We start from the raw sequence: 19,105 nt of genomic DNA, 5'->3' as shown, positions 1-19,105 counted from the left end.
GAGAGCCCTTCTCGTTGCCGTATTCAAAACATTACCCGGCGGAGCTCCGCCCCGTGAGCCCAGGTGTTACCCCAAGGTTGGTGTTACACTGAGAGAGAGCAGCGAGTGTTACAAGCGTCTAATCATTTATTTAAATTATTTTCTGGTAACTTTGAAGTTATACAGCCTTCTGTCTGGTTTTTAAGGGCGGTGGAAGCTGCGCTACCTTGACAGGAACGGCGTTTCCCGCCGCGCCCCCTCAGGCGGGCGAGCGGGGGCGGGGCTCGTCCGCGCCCCTTCAGCGCCTGCGCAGTGCCACCGTGTCCCGGCTCGGCGCAGCCATGGCTCAGCTGTTGCTACGCGGCGCGGCCAGGGCGGCGAGTAAGAAGCGGGCGGAGGGCGGGAGGGGCCTGCTTGTGCCGCTGAGGGGCTCTCTTCCCTCCCCCGCAGTCCCTGCTCCCCTTCCTCAGGCAGGGGAGTTGGCAATGAGGGAGAGAGGAGTGGCCGCCGGCCGGGAGTGTCGGGGCGGGGATTGCTAAGGGGCGCCTAAGATGGCGGCGGGTGAGGAGTGTGTGGCTCCCGCCTCTTCAGCCCGCGGCTTCTGTTTGGGGCGGTGAGGTGCCCCCCGTATTTCTCTGCCGTTTTCCAGCTTTTTTTCCCTCTCTAGATACTGCTGTTCTCCCCTATATTGCAAACCTGCTGCTATCAGGCCTTGCTATTAGGCCTCACTCGGTTCCAGAGGTTTTCTCTCCCTATCGTTGCTGTGAACTTTTAAACGGTAGTAAAATATTAAGCCGTGGTTTAATATTTGTAGAATAGCTGGAGGGAGCTTACTGTTGCCTTGGAAGTCATTGGTCTGCGTCTTTTAAGAGGAAATAAAGGTGGTGGGTACATGGAGAACGCTAGGCTGGAGGTCAGGTGTAGTAGCGTGTGTAACAGCGTCTGTCCCACCTGAGCGCACGGAGCTTAGGCTGCTCTGCAGGGCTGCGGGTCAGGCCACCGCCTTCTCCATCAAAAGTTGAGATTTGTGTGATGTTACTGATACAGTATTCCTGAACAGACCAGTACAATATATGTTAATAGAAGAGCTGGGAAAAAAATTGTTGTTAGATATTTGTGGCCCCTCTCTTAGGCTCTTATTTGGCCATTGGGTTCATGTCAAGATTTGGGTGGTGGTCTGTCTCCTGAGCCTCCCGTTGAGTGCACAGCTCTCACTGCACAAATGACTTCGGTATGATAAATGACAGTCTGCGGGCCACTTCAAAAAACTGAGTATTGTTGATGTTGGCTGTGCAGCGACTTTAAAGACTTGGGGATTTTCAACTTATTTTCAAATACAGCTATATAATTAATAAATTGGATGGCTTTGTGACTACTCATAAAGGATGAGGGAACCAAAGATCAGTTTGTAGACTCTGGTTTACTCTGGTTGATTGTTCATCTCATCTTTTTCAGAGGTACTTTATGTTGAACTTCTGTCACCTCTGTCAAGAAGAATGTGTTTTTGTCAATATCAAGTATTGTAAATAGGAAAATGGATTTTGCCTCTTTGCTGACTGAGATAATCAGTTTCATACCAGTAACTTAATCTGACTTTTATTTGAACTTGGACTAGATATATCAGCTTTAATTTAATTTTCTAGCAAGGTTTTGTTTTAGATTGCTGAAGAATGACAAGATGCTCGGCAGGAGTAGAAAGATCCAAAGTATGCAGAAGGAGTAGATTCTTCACTGTTGATAGTCTATTATGTCATGCTCAAAGCAAAAAAAAAAAAAAAATTCTTTTGGGGCGTTTATGTGACTGTAGGAGTTAAGGTTGTGGCATTTTAGGATGTATGAGTATGCTGATTCCAGGAGTACAGGTGGATTGTTGGTTGGTGTATATATACTTGAGTCAAATCCATGCTGCTTGAGAAGGTTTCCTGATGTGATCTCTTCAGCAAGGTAGAATAATAGTTCTTCCAAGTATTTTGCACCTAGGCTGGTACAGGGGCAATTTCTGTTTGAATCTTCCCTCCTAAGAAAAATCAGAGCTGCTGTAGGCACATGTCCACAGAGAGTAGTTCATGCTCACTGTGGACTTTTTAACCAAATGGAGAAATATCAGTCATTTTGAGAGGTCTTCGTAAGTAATTTTTGACTTGTTTATGACACTTGAATTATTTGTGACTTATGATATCTCTGCATTTCCATTTTCATACTGCTTGAAAGAACTTTAGGTGTGGATATTAATAGACTTTCTCCTACATTTATGTTAAAAAAAAATGGTAGTAGGACTTTAAAGGAAAAAAGTTCATGCTTTTAATTAAAGCATTTGCATGCAGTTCTGTAATTGAACTTAAATGTGCTCAAAGTTTGTCCTGCTTTTGACTACCACCTGAATTATTTTACCATCATAAGGGAAGCCCAACTATTCTCTACCAACATTCTGGAAAACCTGCTACTAAGGGAACAACGTTTTATTTTTTAAAACTTTCATTTGGGAAAGCAGAAGCTTTTTCTGACTCAAAAGCTGCTGTCAATGAGCCAAGACATGGAAATCAGCAGGGGTCTTGGGGGAGGTTAGGACTTCTCCATGAAAACAGAACGTACTGGTAGCATAATTACTGTTTAGAGTCTAATATACAGTAACATAACAGTGAAGATAAGCTCAAGTAGTTTAAAATACGCTGGTTATGTCAGCTGAGTTATACAACTAACACAGTTCTGCCTGCATGTGTTTCTAGGGCCAAAAATAATTATCTGTGCTGATTTTTTGGGTGTTCATGAGTTGAATATTAAACTAATATTTGGAGTTTGTTTTCCTGTCCTCTGCTCCCTAGTTTCTGAAGTGAGGGTTTTTCATTGGTGCTCTGAACAACCACAGGTATTAAATTCTCAAATTTATGCTACGCATGTCCATTTGTTTGATAGAGTCATCACTGCTTTGCAGTTCTCTGAGGAGTACCAGCTCTAAGACAAGAGGAAGATCTGAACCTGCGAAGCAGCCACTTAAGAAACCGAAGTTACCAGTAGGTCGATTTGATGAATCTGAGGAGTCCAGTGTAGAGAGGGAACCCCTGGAAAGTAAGTCATGTTTTATGAAATTGCAAGCCATCTTTTAAAGGGAAGACCCTGAGCTGCAGTGCTGCTGTCAGTTTAAGAAGAGGGGTAGGCATTCAGCACTCCTCAGCAGTGCTTTCTAAGCTTAATGGTTCTGCATGATTCTGAGAAATGTAGCTAGTATTGATCTGTCATAGTACAGCTATAAATGGTGGTAGTAAACTCATGAGGGCACGAGCTACTTCTGATTATACAAAAAGCCTGTTCTGTTTCTTAGTCCACAAGCGATTTGTGGTCATGCTGTATTTCGTGGTCAGGCTTTCTCTTAGTCTTGCAGATAGCAGTTCATTAGGTCTTCTCTGTGGCTCAGCAAACTCAGTATCTGCTGCTGCTTTTCAAAACGCTATTTGTGTTGCATTCCAGTGACCTTAGTGGGGCTGCATTTAGGGAACTCAACAAGATTGAGGCCCAGATACATTGCTGCTGAAGTCACTAGAAAGTCGCAGGAGAAAAAGCATGAAGAAAGATTCTATCTTACTCACTGTAGTGTGATGTTCTGCTGCGCTTTGGCAGTAGCGATACCCCATGTTTATCTACTTTGAGGTCTCTAGGACAAGCATTTTTAATGTATCAATAGATTACTATGAATATCCAGATGACAGAATGACTGAAAAATTGTAGTATCATCTCAAATTCAGATTGACTCACTTGAGAACTGACTCAGAGTTGGAGTTACTGTGTAAGCAGCTATTTAATTCTCGTCCTTTTATTCCCAAGAAAATAAATGCCATCACTGCTTCATTTAAAACAAACACATAATTATCTTTTGCTTTTTGCTTAGGTGTTGTATGTTTAGAGCAAGACTCAAGGTTTCTTTTGGCTTCAAATTTAGTTGTATCTGTATATTTTTTAAGTGCAACACCAGCGGTAGTTTGTTAGAATCCTGACTGCCTATTGTGTTATTAGGAAAAACTGTAAGAGTTAAGCTGGCTGTTTGAATTCCCACTGCAGTGTAGCTATCATGGAGAAATCTTTTGAGCTTGTGCGTCCACTGTCAGCGCATCAGTAGTGCTTGGATATTGGGATGATGATACCTACAGAATAATATTAGATGCATTTGCTCTCCTTGTACTGCCAGAGGTGCTCAAATGCTGACATTTCCTATCCTGGGCTGCATGAATTTTTAAATAGGCATCCCTATATGTTATCATGTATAGCCTGTAGCTACACAAGTCTCCCTCCATTACTGTCCTTTTTCTCTGCTCTCCAGGATTTCTGTTGTCCTTTCTCGTTTTCATTATTGGTGGTGCCTACCAGGGCTGAGTTACAGATGCAACTGAGGGAGCCCCGAGTTACGCATATATATGGGTGGCTCTGAAGAAACAGCGTGGCAAGGGGATATGTGGGGTACAGTGAGCTTCAGGGAGCCCCGGAGCCTAGTGCAGGATGAGGAAACACTGCCTAGGGTGGTGCTGTGCCAAAAAGTACTTTGTGGCTTGGCGATACCTAGTGGGATCGTTGTTGTGCCACGTGGGTGGCCTGAGTTACTACTCTTAAGAGAGGACCCTGAGTAAGGGAGCACTGAGTAGTGTAAGAGTGTTGAGTCCAGAAAGACCCATGGTGTGGAGTAGCTGGCGTAAGCTGGCCGGGTGCTGGGAACAGAAGCAGCAGCATTGCTGATGCATAAGCTTAGGACATTGCTTGCCAGAGAGATCTGAAAGTTGCATTCATACATCACTTATAAAGAGTCTGTCCTCTCCTGAAAGGGTATCACAGTGACTTAGTGAGCTTAGGTTAAGTTTTAGAAGGTAAAAAGTCTAATTTTAGCTTTTTAGGATTTTATAGTACCTTCTGTGACTATGGTATATAGTCTGGTGTTGATGAATATCAACATGCTATTTCTTGAAAAACGTACTGGCATCCATGAAAACATGGTGTTTTAAATACAAGAATGATAGAATCTTGACTAAAATTCAAGCTGAAATTAAAATCTTAGTGCTTAAAATTAGAGACCTAAACAAACACAGAAAATTACCTGGTGTTTTACATGTAGTGTACATACCTACAGCATACCTGAATGATGCCAGTTTTCACTATGAGAAACATGAGAAACATGTCATGAGAAACAGTTGTGCTTTTGTGCCTTTGGACACTGAGGTGCTTTTTTTATTTGCATAACTGAATATGATCTCCTATATATTGCTGACTGTAGTCACAGAGCTCTGAAATTACTGTTGTACGACTCTGGGAAATGTTTAACTCAAGGTTGCTGTTAAAAGAGAATTGATACTGTATTTGAACCTAAGAGGCAAACATTGTAGATGGTTACATCTTTGTATTTGTCAACATTATAGGTATTTTAATGAACTTTCCCTGTAATTTTAGAATTCCCGGATGGAATCAATCCTGCAACAAAAGAGAGGGGTGGACCTAGAGGCCCTGAACCTACACGTTTCGGAGATTGGGAGAGAAAAGGACGTTGTATAGATTTTTAATGTATAAACATGTCTGTATTGCTAATAAAATACTTCTAGTTGTTGAAAAATATAATGTACAGAAAAATCTCACCTGGATTTGTTGTGAAGCTTGTTGTTTCTCTCATGCTTGTGGTGAATTTTCTGAGAGATACTATGTAAATAAACATCATGCTGCAACTCCAATTTTGGAGCTGTTATTTGCTCAATGTGCAGATGATATTTAATACTGTTTACACTATGCAAGTACAGTGATGTGAAATTGGTAGTCAGTATCTTACTGAGATGTATAAGGGCTTGGATCTTTGTAGTATTTAAACATTTATGTAGTGTCTTAGAAGTGCTGAAAGAGCTTTGCAGTTCATGAACCTAGGATACCGTTCATCAGAAGTGCAGCCACCTCTGAGGAGATCAGCACTTAGCTGATGTTCGCATTTTGCACAGTGGTTGATTGGTAAAAATCGCCTTAATCAAGAACCATCCCCTCTTTCTCTGTTAGAGGGGGTTGGGGTTTCTTTCCTCTTGGTGCAGAGGGGACAGGAGCTCCGTTTTCTCTTGTCTTGGACTGATGGCTGTAAATGGCATGTCAGCTCATGACTGCAAGTAGTGGGGGGTGCTCTTATGCAGCTGTAGAATACTGTTCTTTATAACCTACCTTATTACATGCTATTTGTGTTATCTTTTCCTTGATGAATAGAGATGCCTGGAGAGGCCATTTTGCGGCCTACATTTTTTCCCTGTATGGATATTTTTGCCTTTTGCTGTGCCAAAGGATGCTGTACCTGGATGAAGGTCAGGTTAACTTCATGATTTCTGTTGTTTTGTATTACTCTGACTCTGTGTAAGAACGCATGGCTTTGCCTAGCTTTGCCTTTTGCATGATTTTATTAGAGCATTAAAATGTGTTAGTCCTATCACAAATCTGTACAACCTTCCTCAAAACTCACCCGACTTGTAGCCAGTGGGGAAGCTCCTGTTTGGAACCTGACAGTTTGTACACCCTCTGTATATTTTATTGCTATAGTGTCATGATAGTTGTGAGTTAAGATGTTTGACTTGCTGTGACGATGCCCTACAAAAATACTAAGTCTGTTCAGTTAGGTTTATCAACCACATACCCCGCTGAAGAGGAAAATGAGATCTACTAAAGCCTGTTTTCCATAGAAGATGTTAACTAGTTGGAAGTACATTTTGAACCTTTAACTTCTATAAATTTAAATTCTGCAGCATAGTTTGGATATCAGAAAATTAGTCTGTATTTATACCTGATTCATTGTAGTTGACCTTCTGTAGTGCAACAGTTTTTGATTTTTTTAGATTTTCCTAAAATCTATTGACATTTTCAGCTACTTAAAGATACGCTGGGTCAGCTATCTTTCATGTATACTGCTTATTAAAATTCTTGTTTCTAGTAATGCTTTGCCTCTTCAGTTGCTAGTGTGTTGGAAAATACTTCATCATACAATACACCACCGTTGCAAATCGGAAGCAGAAATTTTAAGTGGAAATTTCTGCCTTTTCTGCATCGTTATGAATAGGCTTAGCATCATAATTTGCAAAGAGGCAGTAACACTACCGCAGCTCTTTTATTTTTGAACTCTAAATCTTATTCTCCTTATCCATGGAATGTTGCATGAATTCATTATCTTTTCTTGCCCGGTTTTACCCTTCCCAGCACAAGGTCCATGAATGTTTACCTACTTCTTCCTCTTAGCATTCCTGATTTTCAATTCTAATTGCCACCTTCAGCCCAGACTGCAGCTGCGCTCCTCCCTGCCTGCAAAACTGCGCCTTTTTGATTTAGCACATGAAGAACTGTTTTCGCTTTTCCATGGTTTTCTTTGTTTCATTTAATTATCTTCAGTCTTCCCCTGCTTTGTGACTAAGGGCTGTCCCATGTGCTGTCCGGGTCCCTGCGTGTCTGTTCTCATGCAGGTGACGAGAGCCGCTGTGGGAGCCACAGACAGGCAGTTGTTCCCACCAGAGCTCAGGCTCTCCCCACCCGGGTTGTGGAAGCAGCTTGTGAGAGTGCTGTCTGTACCAACAAGATGGAGTGCCTCACAAAGGCAGGGATTTTGCTTTCTTTCAAAAAATTGAAAAGCTCTTGCTAACTAGTGCTGTAAATAGCTGTCAAGGAGTTGGCACTCAGGAAATGAGGATACTGCTTCAGTCTTGAGGAGCATTAGGCCCTTTTCACCACTTCCCACGCCAGTGCTGGTAACCACCAAGCATTTGCTTCATTTGGTTAGGGAATGTGTAAATAAGAGAGAAGAAACTGAATGTTTGGGCAAAATAACATGTAACAGCCAAAGAGTGAACGCTAAGGGGCCATTTTGTGTGGTCTGGCATTTACAAAATGTGGCATTTACAAAAAAGAGGAGTCCTAGGCTCCAGTAATTAAGTTCAAAGTAACACCCCGTTAAGTGCAAAATCACTTGTATCTGTCAAAACCAACGATGATTTGAATGCAAAGGCTGATGATATGGTGGGGCATAAACGATCATTTCTGGTTTGATTTCTTGCAGTGTCTCCAGTTAGGAAAAACGTACTTTAGCGCTTTTTCAGTGCTGTCTTCCTGCTCTTCCCAGATGGATAATACTAGCAATTCACTGGGATATAGCATTAAGGTAAAGCAGTGGCTTGTGACAGCCATTAGATTAGCCACAGGTATGTTTTTATCATAAATACTGATTGAATCTATTTTTGTAGCTCTTTTTGTTAGTATAACAGAGTAAAACAGCAGGGTTTATGTCAATTTTCTGTTAAATTTCTGGAAGACAAAGGAAAATTACTCTGCTTGTGTAAGCAAATTCCTGTAGTACTGGAGGATGCTTGCTGCGCCGGTTTTCTTCACTAAAAAGCTGTATGTTGCGTTTCTGCAGTAAGTTTTCTGTTTTAAAATTATACTTGTTTCTGCTAGTTAGCATAGATACATTTGGTACGTTATTAAAATTATGAAGCCTTTATTGTGTGAAGGAATCACTCTATTACAAAATATATAAAGTTGCATTCTACAGTTAAAGAAAACGATTGCTATACATTGCCTTGTTTGGAAAGCATGTATTTCAGTGCTGATTTTACTAAGGTAAAATGCAAGGTTTATTATATAGTTGAATCCAAGTAAAATTACCCTTTATGGTAGCAAATGTTTGTAATCGTAGGTAGGATGTTCTTATAGCTTCAATTGACTGCAATAAATGATCACAAATTCCAGCGATCTGTAGTGGCAGATACGTTACGTGTCTCTTTATGACACTTATTTTGGTATTGTTATTTAAAAAGACACCTTGTTCTGAAATGTCAGGAAAATAGCAGAACTGGGTATTCCTTTGTAAGAGAAAAGGATTTGGAAGTTCTGTGGTTCATCAGTCACATAATATCAAGCATATCAAAGCATGAGGAAATGATTTGAGATGTGTTTCTGTGTGCTGATGGTGAGCAATAACATAACAATTTGTGGATGCTTTCATGCTTTCATAACATGCAATATGAAAATGGCGTTGTTTAGCTGGTTGTCCGTGTTTTGTGTCAGACCAGCTGAGGTGTGCAGTCCCATGCCCATAGCCGTCGCTATGCCCATCTTGGTCACTGGTGGCAGGTGGTAGTCATGTATAATTTTCCCAAGGACTTTTGGTGCAGAAAGGGTTGCACAGTAGAAATTGAATCATAAAATCAGGTTTTGGCAAGTCCTGAGAAAAGAGGTCTATTTAAAACAATTTCCACTGTAAAGAGCAGGACTAATGAAGTCTTGTTTCCTGTGAATGTCTTACACCTCCTGTAGATCCTGTGTCTTTCTCCATGCTCCCTTGTTGATTGACGTTATCTCCACCAGGCAAGAGACAGGGAATCTTTCTGCCCATCTCTTCCCCCCAGGGGCATTATTTGGACCTCTTTCCCACCCACTGATTCTCACGTATGGTCAAAGTTATTCATCAGCTTGGTTTCCAAAGGATGGGAGGCCAATATCTGACTTTAGAAGTGAGTAACTTCAACCTGTTCTGAAAAGGTGTCAAGAGAAAAGAGTTTCCATGGTGATTAAACTCTTGCAAGCTCTGCGTTTTTCTACTGTGAGAATGGATTTATATTTTTTTCCCCTCAAAGAACGTTAAAAGCGGCAATTAAAGCTTACAGCAGTAAGACTTTGACATGCATTTTCCAGGCACTAAGTCTCCCAGTCAGCTACAGTCTTGGGCCTGTAAAAAAATCAAGCATTTTAAGGTTGCTCTTTTTAGGATGAGTGTTCAAAGAAGCTCTTTAAGGTCCTTACTTAACAAATTAATTTTTAATAAAGCTGACATACCTGGCCATCAAAACACAGTTGTAATTTTCATTTGAAATTTGTTTGTCTCTGAGAAAATTAGGTGAGCTATGAAATGAACTGGTGGTCAGGTTAGAGCTAGAAGCCAGATACCGAACTGTTATTTACACTGGGACTCTCTCCTAATCAGCTGCTTTAAAATTATGTGACTTATCTAGCCATCTGTGCTTGCCTCATAATTGGTTGCAATGGAGGGAGATACCTCTAAAAAATAGTCCATCTTAGTATGGGGAGATGAGTCCTTCATTACAGATGGTGAATGGGAAGAAGTTTTAAGTGTGTCCTCTCTATTAACGGCTGCCTTAATAGCTGCCCTGAGCAAGATGCCATTAGAGAGATGAAGCTGAATGCATCAGCGTTGTGGTGACAGCAGAGAAGCCAAGGTGTCAGCACCAGCTGAGAACCACTTGCTTCCTTCTCAGAGGGAGGGTTGCCGTGAGGCAGGGGGACCTGCAGTGCTTTTGCTGCCAGTGCCCTTCCCAAACGCTGCTGGCAGGAAAGGGGACGTTTGGGGCCAGCTCTGAAGCGCTTTGTAAAAGAGAGTTTGCTTCCCTTAAAATGAGGAAGAAGGCAGAAGCTAAGACTTTAGATTTCTTCTGCCTATCCACCTCCCAAACAAATGCCTAAAGCATCATATAGCCAAGAGGGTAACACTGGATATATTTACACCCAGGTGACAGCATGTATCTCAAATCTAGGAATTTGTGGGATTTTTCTCCCCAATAAGGAAAGGGTGAAGTGCATCAAACTAACAACTAAGCTGTCTTCATCTGGTGTGCTGCTGAAAGAGAGGGAGCCAATATCAAGATAAACTGGCAGACCAGAAAAAAAATTAATGTATTTTCTTAGCAAACCCTTAGTCTGTGTGACTTCCTCGTGAGCAGTTAAAGAACAAAGGACAGTATGTTTCCAGTTGCCCATTTGAAAGCTGGGGAAAATTTCTACTGTCTCCTAGAAGACACATGAGCAAATATTGCTGAGCCTAGGGAACATCCTGCTTTTAGGCTGTTTACCCCAGGACTGTCACTTGCAAGTTCTACAGTATGTATGTGTGATCTTTAGACAGATTTTTTTCCAGATGTTTTTCTTGAGCTAGGACTTCAGGTAACTGTTTGCTCTGGCAGGCATATTGCTGCATCCTCCCTGTAGATGGTGATGTCATTTTTTCTGCCTGGTAATGACAGCTACAACTCTTACATTATTAAATTGCATGTTATTTAATCCTGCTTTTAATTTTTGCTATCATTGAAGCCATTTTTTGATAGGTACCCTTAGTTCCTCTGGAGTAATAACAAGATACTTCACAAAATTAATCATGAATTGCAAATGTTTCTCCCTCTCTCTCCTTTCTCTGAAAGAAATCTTTTGATAATTTGTATTTTGTATGTGAAGATCTTGTTGACAGTCAAATAAAAGGTAAGTCCTGTTGACTGGAACTCCTCCAGTTGCAGCTGACTCTCAAATTCAAGTTCATTATTCTACTAAAATTGAGCTCTTGTGAGAAGTCAAGGATGCAAAGGAGAAAGAGATGCCTCTAATAAGTAGCACCAGTATCCTTGACAGTTTTGCACATAAACTCATTGTAAGGCTTCCTCTAATTGGGCATCAGTAAAGTTGGCTTAGCTGTTGGGTTACATTACTGAACTTCTTTGAGAGCAGGTGGCTGTGGTGCAGTCTGTCCAGTCTGGACATTAAGGTATGTCAGGGCAGTCCTGAAACAAGTCACCGAGGCCATTTTTACAGGTTGATGGCTTGGTTTGCACAAGAAGTCCTGTGCTAAGGTAGCACAGACCTGACTGTCAGGCACATTGCTGCCTCACCTGTGAATGACTGTGGGTAGAAACATCTCTTAAATGGCACAAAGCTTTGGGTAAGTAAGTTTCCAAGAACATGGTGACATCATCAGTGATGCGTATGCCTGCTATGCATGATGTCAGCTCAGATGCCAGACCTGACCTTTCCATTTGAGCACCGATGCAGTCGCTTGGAATAGCGCGAGGTTGATCTCTGAGCCAGGCAGTTGCCTTCTGGTCCTATACATCGTCTCCCTTTTGAAGATAAGCTGGGATTTATTGCTCCTTAAGCACAGAGATCTGAAAGAGGCGTCTTACTTGCCACCGTTTCAGGAGATGTGCTGTGTCCTCTCCTCCCCTCGCTCAGGAAGACCTCTGATGGGAGAGCACCTGGCAGGGAGAGGCTGAATCACACGCTGAACAAGGGCAGGAGCACAGGCAAACGCGCCTTTGGGCAGCTGACTGCCAGATGGTCCTTCCTGTAAAACCATTTGTAGTAAAGTGTAGGTAATACCGGCCACGTCCCCAAGGCTTGCTGTGCTCCGCAAACCCTGTGCAAGGAGAAAAAACGGAATACTCTAAGCAGGATTTGTGCAGCGATTGTGGTGCTTCACAGGAAGCCAAAAAGCACAACAGCACAGGGATGCCAGGGAAGAAAAGTATTTAATTTCCCCATATTATTGAAAATAAGGGGTGAGAATGAGATGTCTGGAGCATTAGGGTAGTGTGCTGTGTCACTACACCTATCTGAGGTAACCCGCTGTGTGTGTATTACTAACCAGCAGTTATATATTGGATGTAATGCAGTACTTGTGCCTTAAAATGCCTCATTCGATCTGTTTTCTGGCCCACAGCCTCATATACTTTGGAGCTGAAGAGAAAAAGAATTTTTTCACTGTTGCCAGCAGTGGCAGGTTAATTGTGCTGGGGCAGCCAGGCAGGGGGAGGCGGGTGCCCAGGAAGGGGTGGTGAGGAGCAGTGTGGGAGCAGTTCTGCTGCCTGCCCCGCGTGGGCAGTGCAGAGGTCCATGTGCCCTTGCAGCAGCGAATGGGCTAAGCTTTGCCTGCCGGTGCTGGTGGGAGGGAGCTGGTATGGAGGGAGGGGAGGCAGCACTAGGCTTCCCCTTCCGAACTGGTACCAGGCCTGGGCTAAACTGCTGCAGGGGCTGGACCCCGAATCCCAGCAAACCGGTCTCTGTTTCTGGAGTCCTTCCTTTCGTTCCTGAATGGCGAGGCCACTGTGACATCTAACTCACCTTTTCTCCTAGCCTTTTCCTTGTTGCAGCAAGTCCTGCAGTCCTGGTGTGGCAGGGACTCCTGCAGTTCAGAAAAACACCAGCTGCCCAAGGAAGTCCCTCAGCAGGTCGCTCCGCACACACCTCCTTTAGCCTGAAATGTTCTGAGCCTTTGAACTGGCAGCATATGGAGCACTTGTCCCTCACTAAAAAAAATGGTCCTGACGTACAATGCTGCATGCATTTCAAGTCTGGGCATCAGAAAAAAATGGAAAGCTCATTTCTTTTATACCGTAACAAAACTTTCAATTCTTATCTCTTTTTTTTTTTTTTTGTGCTTTTCTATCTCTGCTTTGACATGTACCTGAAGAGTACCTATAAGAAAGCTGGAGAGGGACTTTTTATAAGGGCACATAGTGATAGGATGAGGGGTAATGGCTTCAAACTGAGAGAGGGGAGATTTAAATTAGATCTCAGGAAGAAATTCTTCACTGTGAGGGTGGTGAGACCCTGGCCCAGGTTGCCCAGAGAAGCTGTGGCTGCCCCATCCCTGGGAGTGTTTAAGGCCAGGCTGGATGGGGCTTGGAGCAGCCTGGTCTGGTGGGAGGTGTCCCTGCCCATGGCAGGGGGTTGGAACTCGATGATCTTTAAGGTCCCTTCCAACCCAATCACTTCGTGATTCTATGATCCCAGGATTTTCCTTGTCACAGCAGTACATGTGTTTATTCTTTTAGTTTATGGGAACAAAAAAGGGTTATGCCCTTTAAGATTGTGTTGAAACAGGGGACTGATGGCACAGCAGCATTAATGCTGGCACTGGCATTATGTTAAAACCACAGCGGCACTGGAAGACATGGCATTGGAGTGTTATCCCTGAGCTGAGGAAAGAACAATTGCTTCTGGTCTTTGGGAGAAAATTACTGTGTGGAGTTTGCTTCATCATCTGCTGGCAGAGAAACGGTAAGGTATGGAATGGTGAGTGGGGCTGGGGAAATATGGCAAGATATCCCTCTTAACATTTTGGGCTGCCTGGTCTGTAGGAAATTCTCATACAACCTAATCTGGGAATAGCAGCCCAAATTTCACTCTGTAATCCACAGAACGCTTTCCATCTGCTGTACTTCAAGAGCCAGACACGTATTCATAAAACTTCAGAAGTGGTCTGGATGTCGTACAGTTCCTGGACATACAAAAATTTTTTCCTAAGTCTGCGTTATTGGTCTTTTTTTTTTTTTTTTTTTAAATTAGGACCTCTCAGCCGTATCGGAGCCAGTTTAGCACATAATGCACTGCTTTGCAAGACTCACAGACAAGAGAGCTGGATTTCCTATAGAGTCTGGGAAGGGTTCAGTGTACTGGGGACTGGCCACTGATGCCTGGTAATGTGTTGGTGCTGACTGGCACATGGGGGTAATTTTTACTTATTACCTGAGCAGTAGAATGCACTACAGTGCATCACTGGTGGCACACAAGAACAAGTGGGAAGTCAGCTTAGTTTCCTGTGAACAGTAAGAAATGTAGAATACAGCCTAGCGTATCACTAAATGCCACAGACCCCTCTCGCGCATCCTCTGTGCCTCATCCAATCCCAAATTCATCATCCTTTCCTATTACCTCTCTCCCGGTACTTTCGGCTCTCTTCCCGCCTTCCTTGGGTACGGACTGGGCAAACCCAAGCAGCTGCAGAACACGTGAATCGCTGTGCTTTCCCGCTGTCCCGTGGAGATGCAGGATAACCTACAGTCTTGCTTAGCAGCATTCCAGCGTTGTCCCTGCTGGGGGCAGGTAGGCTCAGTAGGCTGCTGAGCCCAGATTGTCCTCTGAGCTACCTGAGTGTGCTCAGCCACCACGCAGGTGGCAGTCAGGACTCCCAGCACTTTCTGCTGAGTACTAGACACGCAGTTATCCTCACTCGTCTTCTTTGGCAAGACAACATGTGTATGTTGTTCCTCTCCGTGGAAGGAAATGATTTCAGTCACAGCCTCCCACGCAGTGCTGAAACTGGAAATTGTGACAGTTTCTAGAACAAGAGTATCTACGTGCGTTTGCGTATCCTTATTCACATACCTGATACAGAAATACTGGCAGTTGTCATCCTGGTGTGGGAGGTTGGCGCTTCATGAAACCATTTTGCAATACATCAAAACTTGATAGGTAATAATAAAATATTTTATGTAGTAAAACTACAGCTAATAGTGTTTCTTCTGGAGTTTGGTTAGTTTATAAATATTTTGTATCATTTTGAAAACTGAAAAAGTTACAGGCAGATCAAGACTTATAAAAAGCAAATACTAACGTGTCATCTCCACTACTGAGTTGTTGTTCAGCAAATGCACGTTTTTTGTGGTCATGAAAGAGGAATCCTGATGGGACACAACAAACCGTAAAAGAACTGATAGTATCTGCTGGAACTATACCTACAATCCAACTAGGCCAGTGTCCCTCGTCTGTCAGAGGTATCACCCGGCGCTTTGGTAGAAGTCCCCTGGTAGAGGCATTTGGAACATCGGTGGGACAATGTTCTCTTCCAGTCTTCCATTCTCTCTTACCATGGTCTCACAGTTGAGCTTTTAAGCGTATGGAGGTTTTTGGTACAGTTCTTTTTCAAGCCCTGGGTTTCTCAAGCAGTCCTTTGTCTTTTACACAAAATAAATTGGCAAGAGATAGAACTAATGTACAAATGTATAAATTAGCTTTGGGAACAGTTTAAGGAGCATTTGATCAGCTGCTTCTTTGAAATTGTTTATTACAGTTGATTTTTGTAATGCTCTGATTAGTCAAGAGGACTTGTAGTGTTTCCTAAGTGGAAGAAGACAGTCAATAAAAAGATAAACATCATTAAAGAAAGTAACATAGAGAATAAATTTAAGATACTAAAGACCTGATCAACTGTAACATTTCTACTGACTTTAATGTATGTGAGACTGAATCCAATGTGAATAAAGATATTTTTTTCCTTGTTGCGAATATTAGGCTGAAGCCACAAGAAGGCATGTTGAGTATTTCTTATTTGTAATAACAAAGTTATGGTTTTAAAGTAAGGGGAGAAGAAAATTTGAAATGCTGTCAGATGCAGTCATATTTCTCAGTGGAGGAAGCTCTTATTGTATCAGTCTTTTGCCTAGTTCTGTTTTCAGAATTTACACTCATAGTTGCCTATTTATATTCACACTAGTTATGTTTATGGCTTTTATTTCCACCTGAAGTTCTAATATGAACAGCATCAAATTTCCACGATCTGTATCCCGCCCTCTAATTGCATGTGCCAAAACAACAGGTTGCAGGACTATGTCATTCCCGGTTTCTCCCCGGGGATGCACGGTTTGCTATATTCCTGACATTGAAAAACAATTCCTGGCCAAATGCAGCCCGTAGTTCTTACTCTTCTCATCCAGCTGAAACTTGTGCAGCGTCTCTACCTCATAGCGTTTGCTCTTCTACGTGTAGGCTGTAGTGCTGTTCTGCAACGGTTACAGAACTGGCCACAAAAGGCTTCCTTTGCATCATCAGTAAACGATGGGAAGAATTGGGAAAACACACAGAGCCGAATACTTGGCTTTGCTACTTTCCAGGAGAATTTTGGAGAAATTATTGATCTAAACCCTCACAGTAAGAAGAAAGGATTATTTTCATTGCACATACAAGACAATGCAAGCTGACATAGGTGAAGAGAATCAATGATGAGCGCAAACATCCTGGCCAGGATGACGCATAACATCAACACCAGTTTGCACAACTGGAGACAGCTGAACAAAATTTGAGGTAACAGTTGTGCAGCCAGGGGAAGGTCAACCTGTTTGTGAAGGAAAGAGTCCATTTCTCACTCTCTAGCGGCCAATGCCTGCAGGCTCTTTCACACAGCACAGGGTCACATGTCAGAGAAAACTTCATAACTGGGCTCCAGTACAGGCCCCAGGGGGGAGAGAGAAATGGGAGAAGACTGATAAGCTGCATCTGTCAGTTAGGCTGAGGTGAAAACAAACACACGCTGTCCTCCAGCAAGTGACCTCTTCGAAACATCAGGTAACACCCTGATTTTAACACACTAACCAACGTGTGTCACATTCAGAGTGTCTGCAATGTGGGGGTACTTTGTCAGTTCTTAGGCGTCTTCCTCAGAGCAAGCATCTCTGCGTGCGACTGAAATAAAGCTCCTTCTTGGAAGGAACACTCTCAGCAGTGCTTGTGCAACGCCTTGGGCTTTTTTTAATCACTGTAATGCAGTTCTGTTCATATTTTTTTTCTCAGTTTTTACCCTCCCTGGAGATTTCTTTTTTTGTCAGGGTTCATTAACATTAAAACCAGCTTTGTTGAAGATGGAGAAACCCCATTTCTTCTTAATTTCAATTTACTATCAAGTTCCTTGCTTTTCTAATAAAAGCCAATATTTTTTTGTAACATTTGTGCTAAAAGTACAGCTTAAACAAATTGCATATGTGGAAGTTATCTTTGTAAAGGAAAAGAGTAGGACTTCTCACAACAGTCACTCACTAATAACAAAGCTTCGAATTTTACCAACCATGTCGTTTTCGTCTGATATATTTTTAAATGTTTTCCTTCATCCACATTTGTTTTAATAAAAGTAAAAATACTTTAAAAAAATATTGTTCTCTATTTTTAGTTTACTAAAAAGGGGCTTTTCCATAGCAGAAAATGTGACCTTTCAGTTCTGACCACAGGTGAAACACAGCAGCCTCAGGACTAAACGAGCAGGCTGTACCTCACGTACACACGCCCCACAGCTTAGGCAAGACACGTAGAGCACCCAGGGCATGCATTTTCAAGCCCAACTGGTACCCACCAACTGGGCCCTGCTCAGCTGGAGACCAGCTCTGCAGCCTTCACCCTGGTTTTCGGAGGGGCAAGAACTTCTCAAACTTCATGGAATACTGCTGGCTGCAAACTGGCTTTAGCTGTAGTTCAGGGTCCTGCAGCCTGACAGATACTTACCTCTGCGTTGGGGACTCCCAAAGCCTCTTGCTTCATCATCCCCTGCCTGAGCTGGGCAAACTGACTACATCATCGAGCAGTAGTAGCATTTTTCTATCAATCACGTGCTATTTCTCATACTGATGGCTCTTGCGGTAGTTCCCACAAAGTAATCTGGAGATACGCATGAGGCTCTTTCTGATGCCCCCAAACTGATTTGCGAATTGGGTACATTAAGAGTACTAGTCTTCAACTGAAGAGATACAGAATCCCAGACACAGGGAATTTCAGTCTTAGCCAGAAATGGGCTCGGAAGTGGGAAAACCTGCTTACCTTACAGTTCTGCTCCCTTGACGCATATTCTCAGGAGCCGCGATTCCAGGATGAGTCATGCCAGAAACTCTCCTGTATCCCAGACAGCTTGATGGCATAAAGGGTCAACGAAGTGAGACAGCTGCTCTCAAGTACAGGAAGAAAGCGTTTCCTTGGACCTCAAAATCCATGCCATCTTCTAAAAATAAATACAAGGCAGACAGATATTTCAGAAAGAACAAGTGAGCACAAAGCAAATGCCTTCACCTTAATCCAAGCTCCAGGGATGCAGGACTTGATAATAAAATGTTCTTCAGCAGCACTTCACCTCTATAAATCTGGTATCACTTTGAAAGGAGGCCAGTACCTTATCTTTGTCTTATAGACAGGCAAAGTGAGCCCTTGGAGGTGGAATGACTTGGCCCAAACCAGACCTGGGTCTGCCTGTATTGGATTAGACTCATTTCATCCAGACAAAAATGCTGCCTCTGACTACGGCCACCAGGTGCATCGCAGGAAAGTACAAGAAAACCCACGTTACACGTGTTGGCAAATCTGCCTGCTTACAGTATGGTGCAGTACAGAACTGAGGTTGATGCAACTGGTAAATTAAATCTTCAGTCAAAAGAAAGCCATAGGAAATGATTTTTTTTCTTTACTTTTATATGATACAAGTAAGTTATGGAAATGTATGGTACAAAAAAGATAAAGAAGCTGAGAATTGTAGTTTTAAATTGCACCACCAATGTCACGCAAACCACCCTGAAATTAGAGGGCCACTTAAAGAGCTCAGTTAATCTGTCATGTCTCTGAACACTGCAACTTGAAGGACATGAAATCTTCACTATTCTCCCCCTGTACTGGGCACTGGTGAGGCCCCACATCGAGGGCTGTGTCCAGTTTTGGGCCCCTCACCACAAAAAAGACATTGAGGGGCTGGAGTGCGTCCAGAGAAGGGCAACGGAGCTGGTGAGGGGTCTGGAGCACAAGTCTTGTGAGGAGAGGCTGAGGGAGCTGGGGGTGT

General features: G+C 42.8%; 1 protein-coding gene across 1 annotated transcript; it reads left to right on the top strand.

Moving 5' to 3' along the window:
• Window positions 1-299: 299 nt before the first annotated feature.
• On the top strand, window positions 300-6,908 carry SDHAF4 (succinate dehydrogenase complex assembly factor 4). Its single transcript, XM_074153853.1, has 3 exons — window positions 300-360; window positions 2,893-3,045; window positions 5,407-6,908. The coding sequence occupies exons 1-3, from the start codon at window positions 321-323 to the stop codon at window positions 5,514-5,516; spliced, it is 303 nt and encodes a 100-aa protein (XP_074009954.1). The 5' UTR covers window positions 300-320; the 3' UTR covers window positions 5,517-6,908.
• The last annotated feature ends 12,197 nt before the right edge of the window (window positions 6,909-19,105 follow it).

The sequence above is a fragment of the Numenius arquata genome, chromosome 9 (assembly GCF_964106895.1).
Source record: "Numenius arquata chromosome 9, bNumArq3.hap1.1, whole genome shotgun sequence".
Classification (NCBI taxonomy): Eukaryota; Metazoa; Chordata; class Aves; order Charadriiformes; family Scolopacidae; genus Numenius; species Numenius arquata.
The sequence above is the reverse complement of the archived record's forward strand: the minus strand, read 5'-3'. Positions and strand labels throughout refer to the sequence as shown.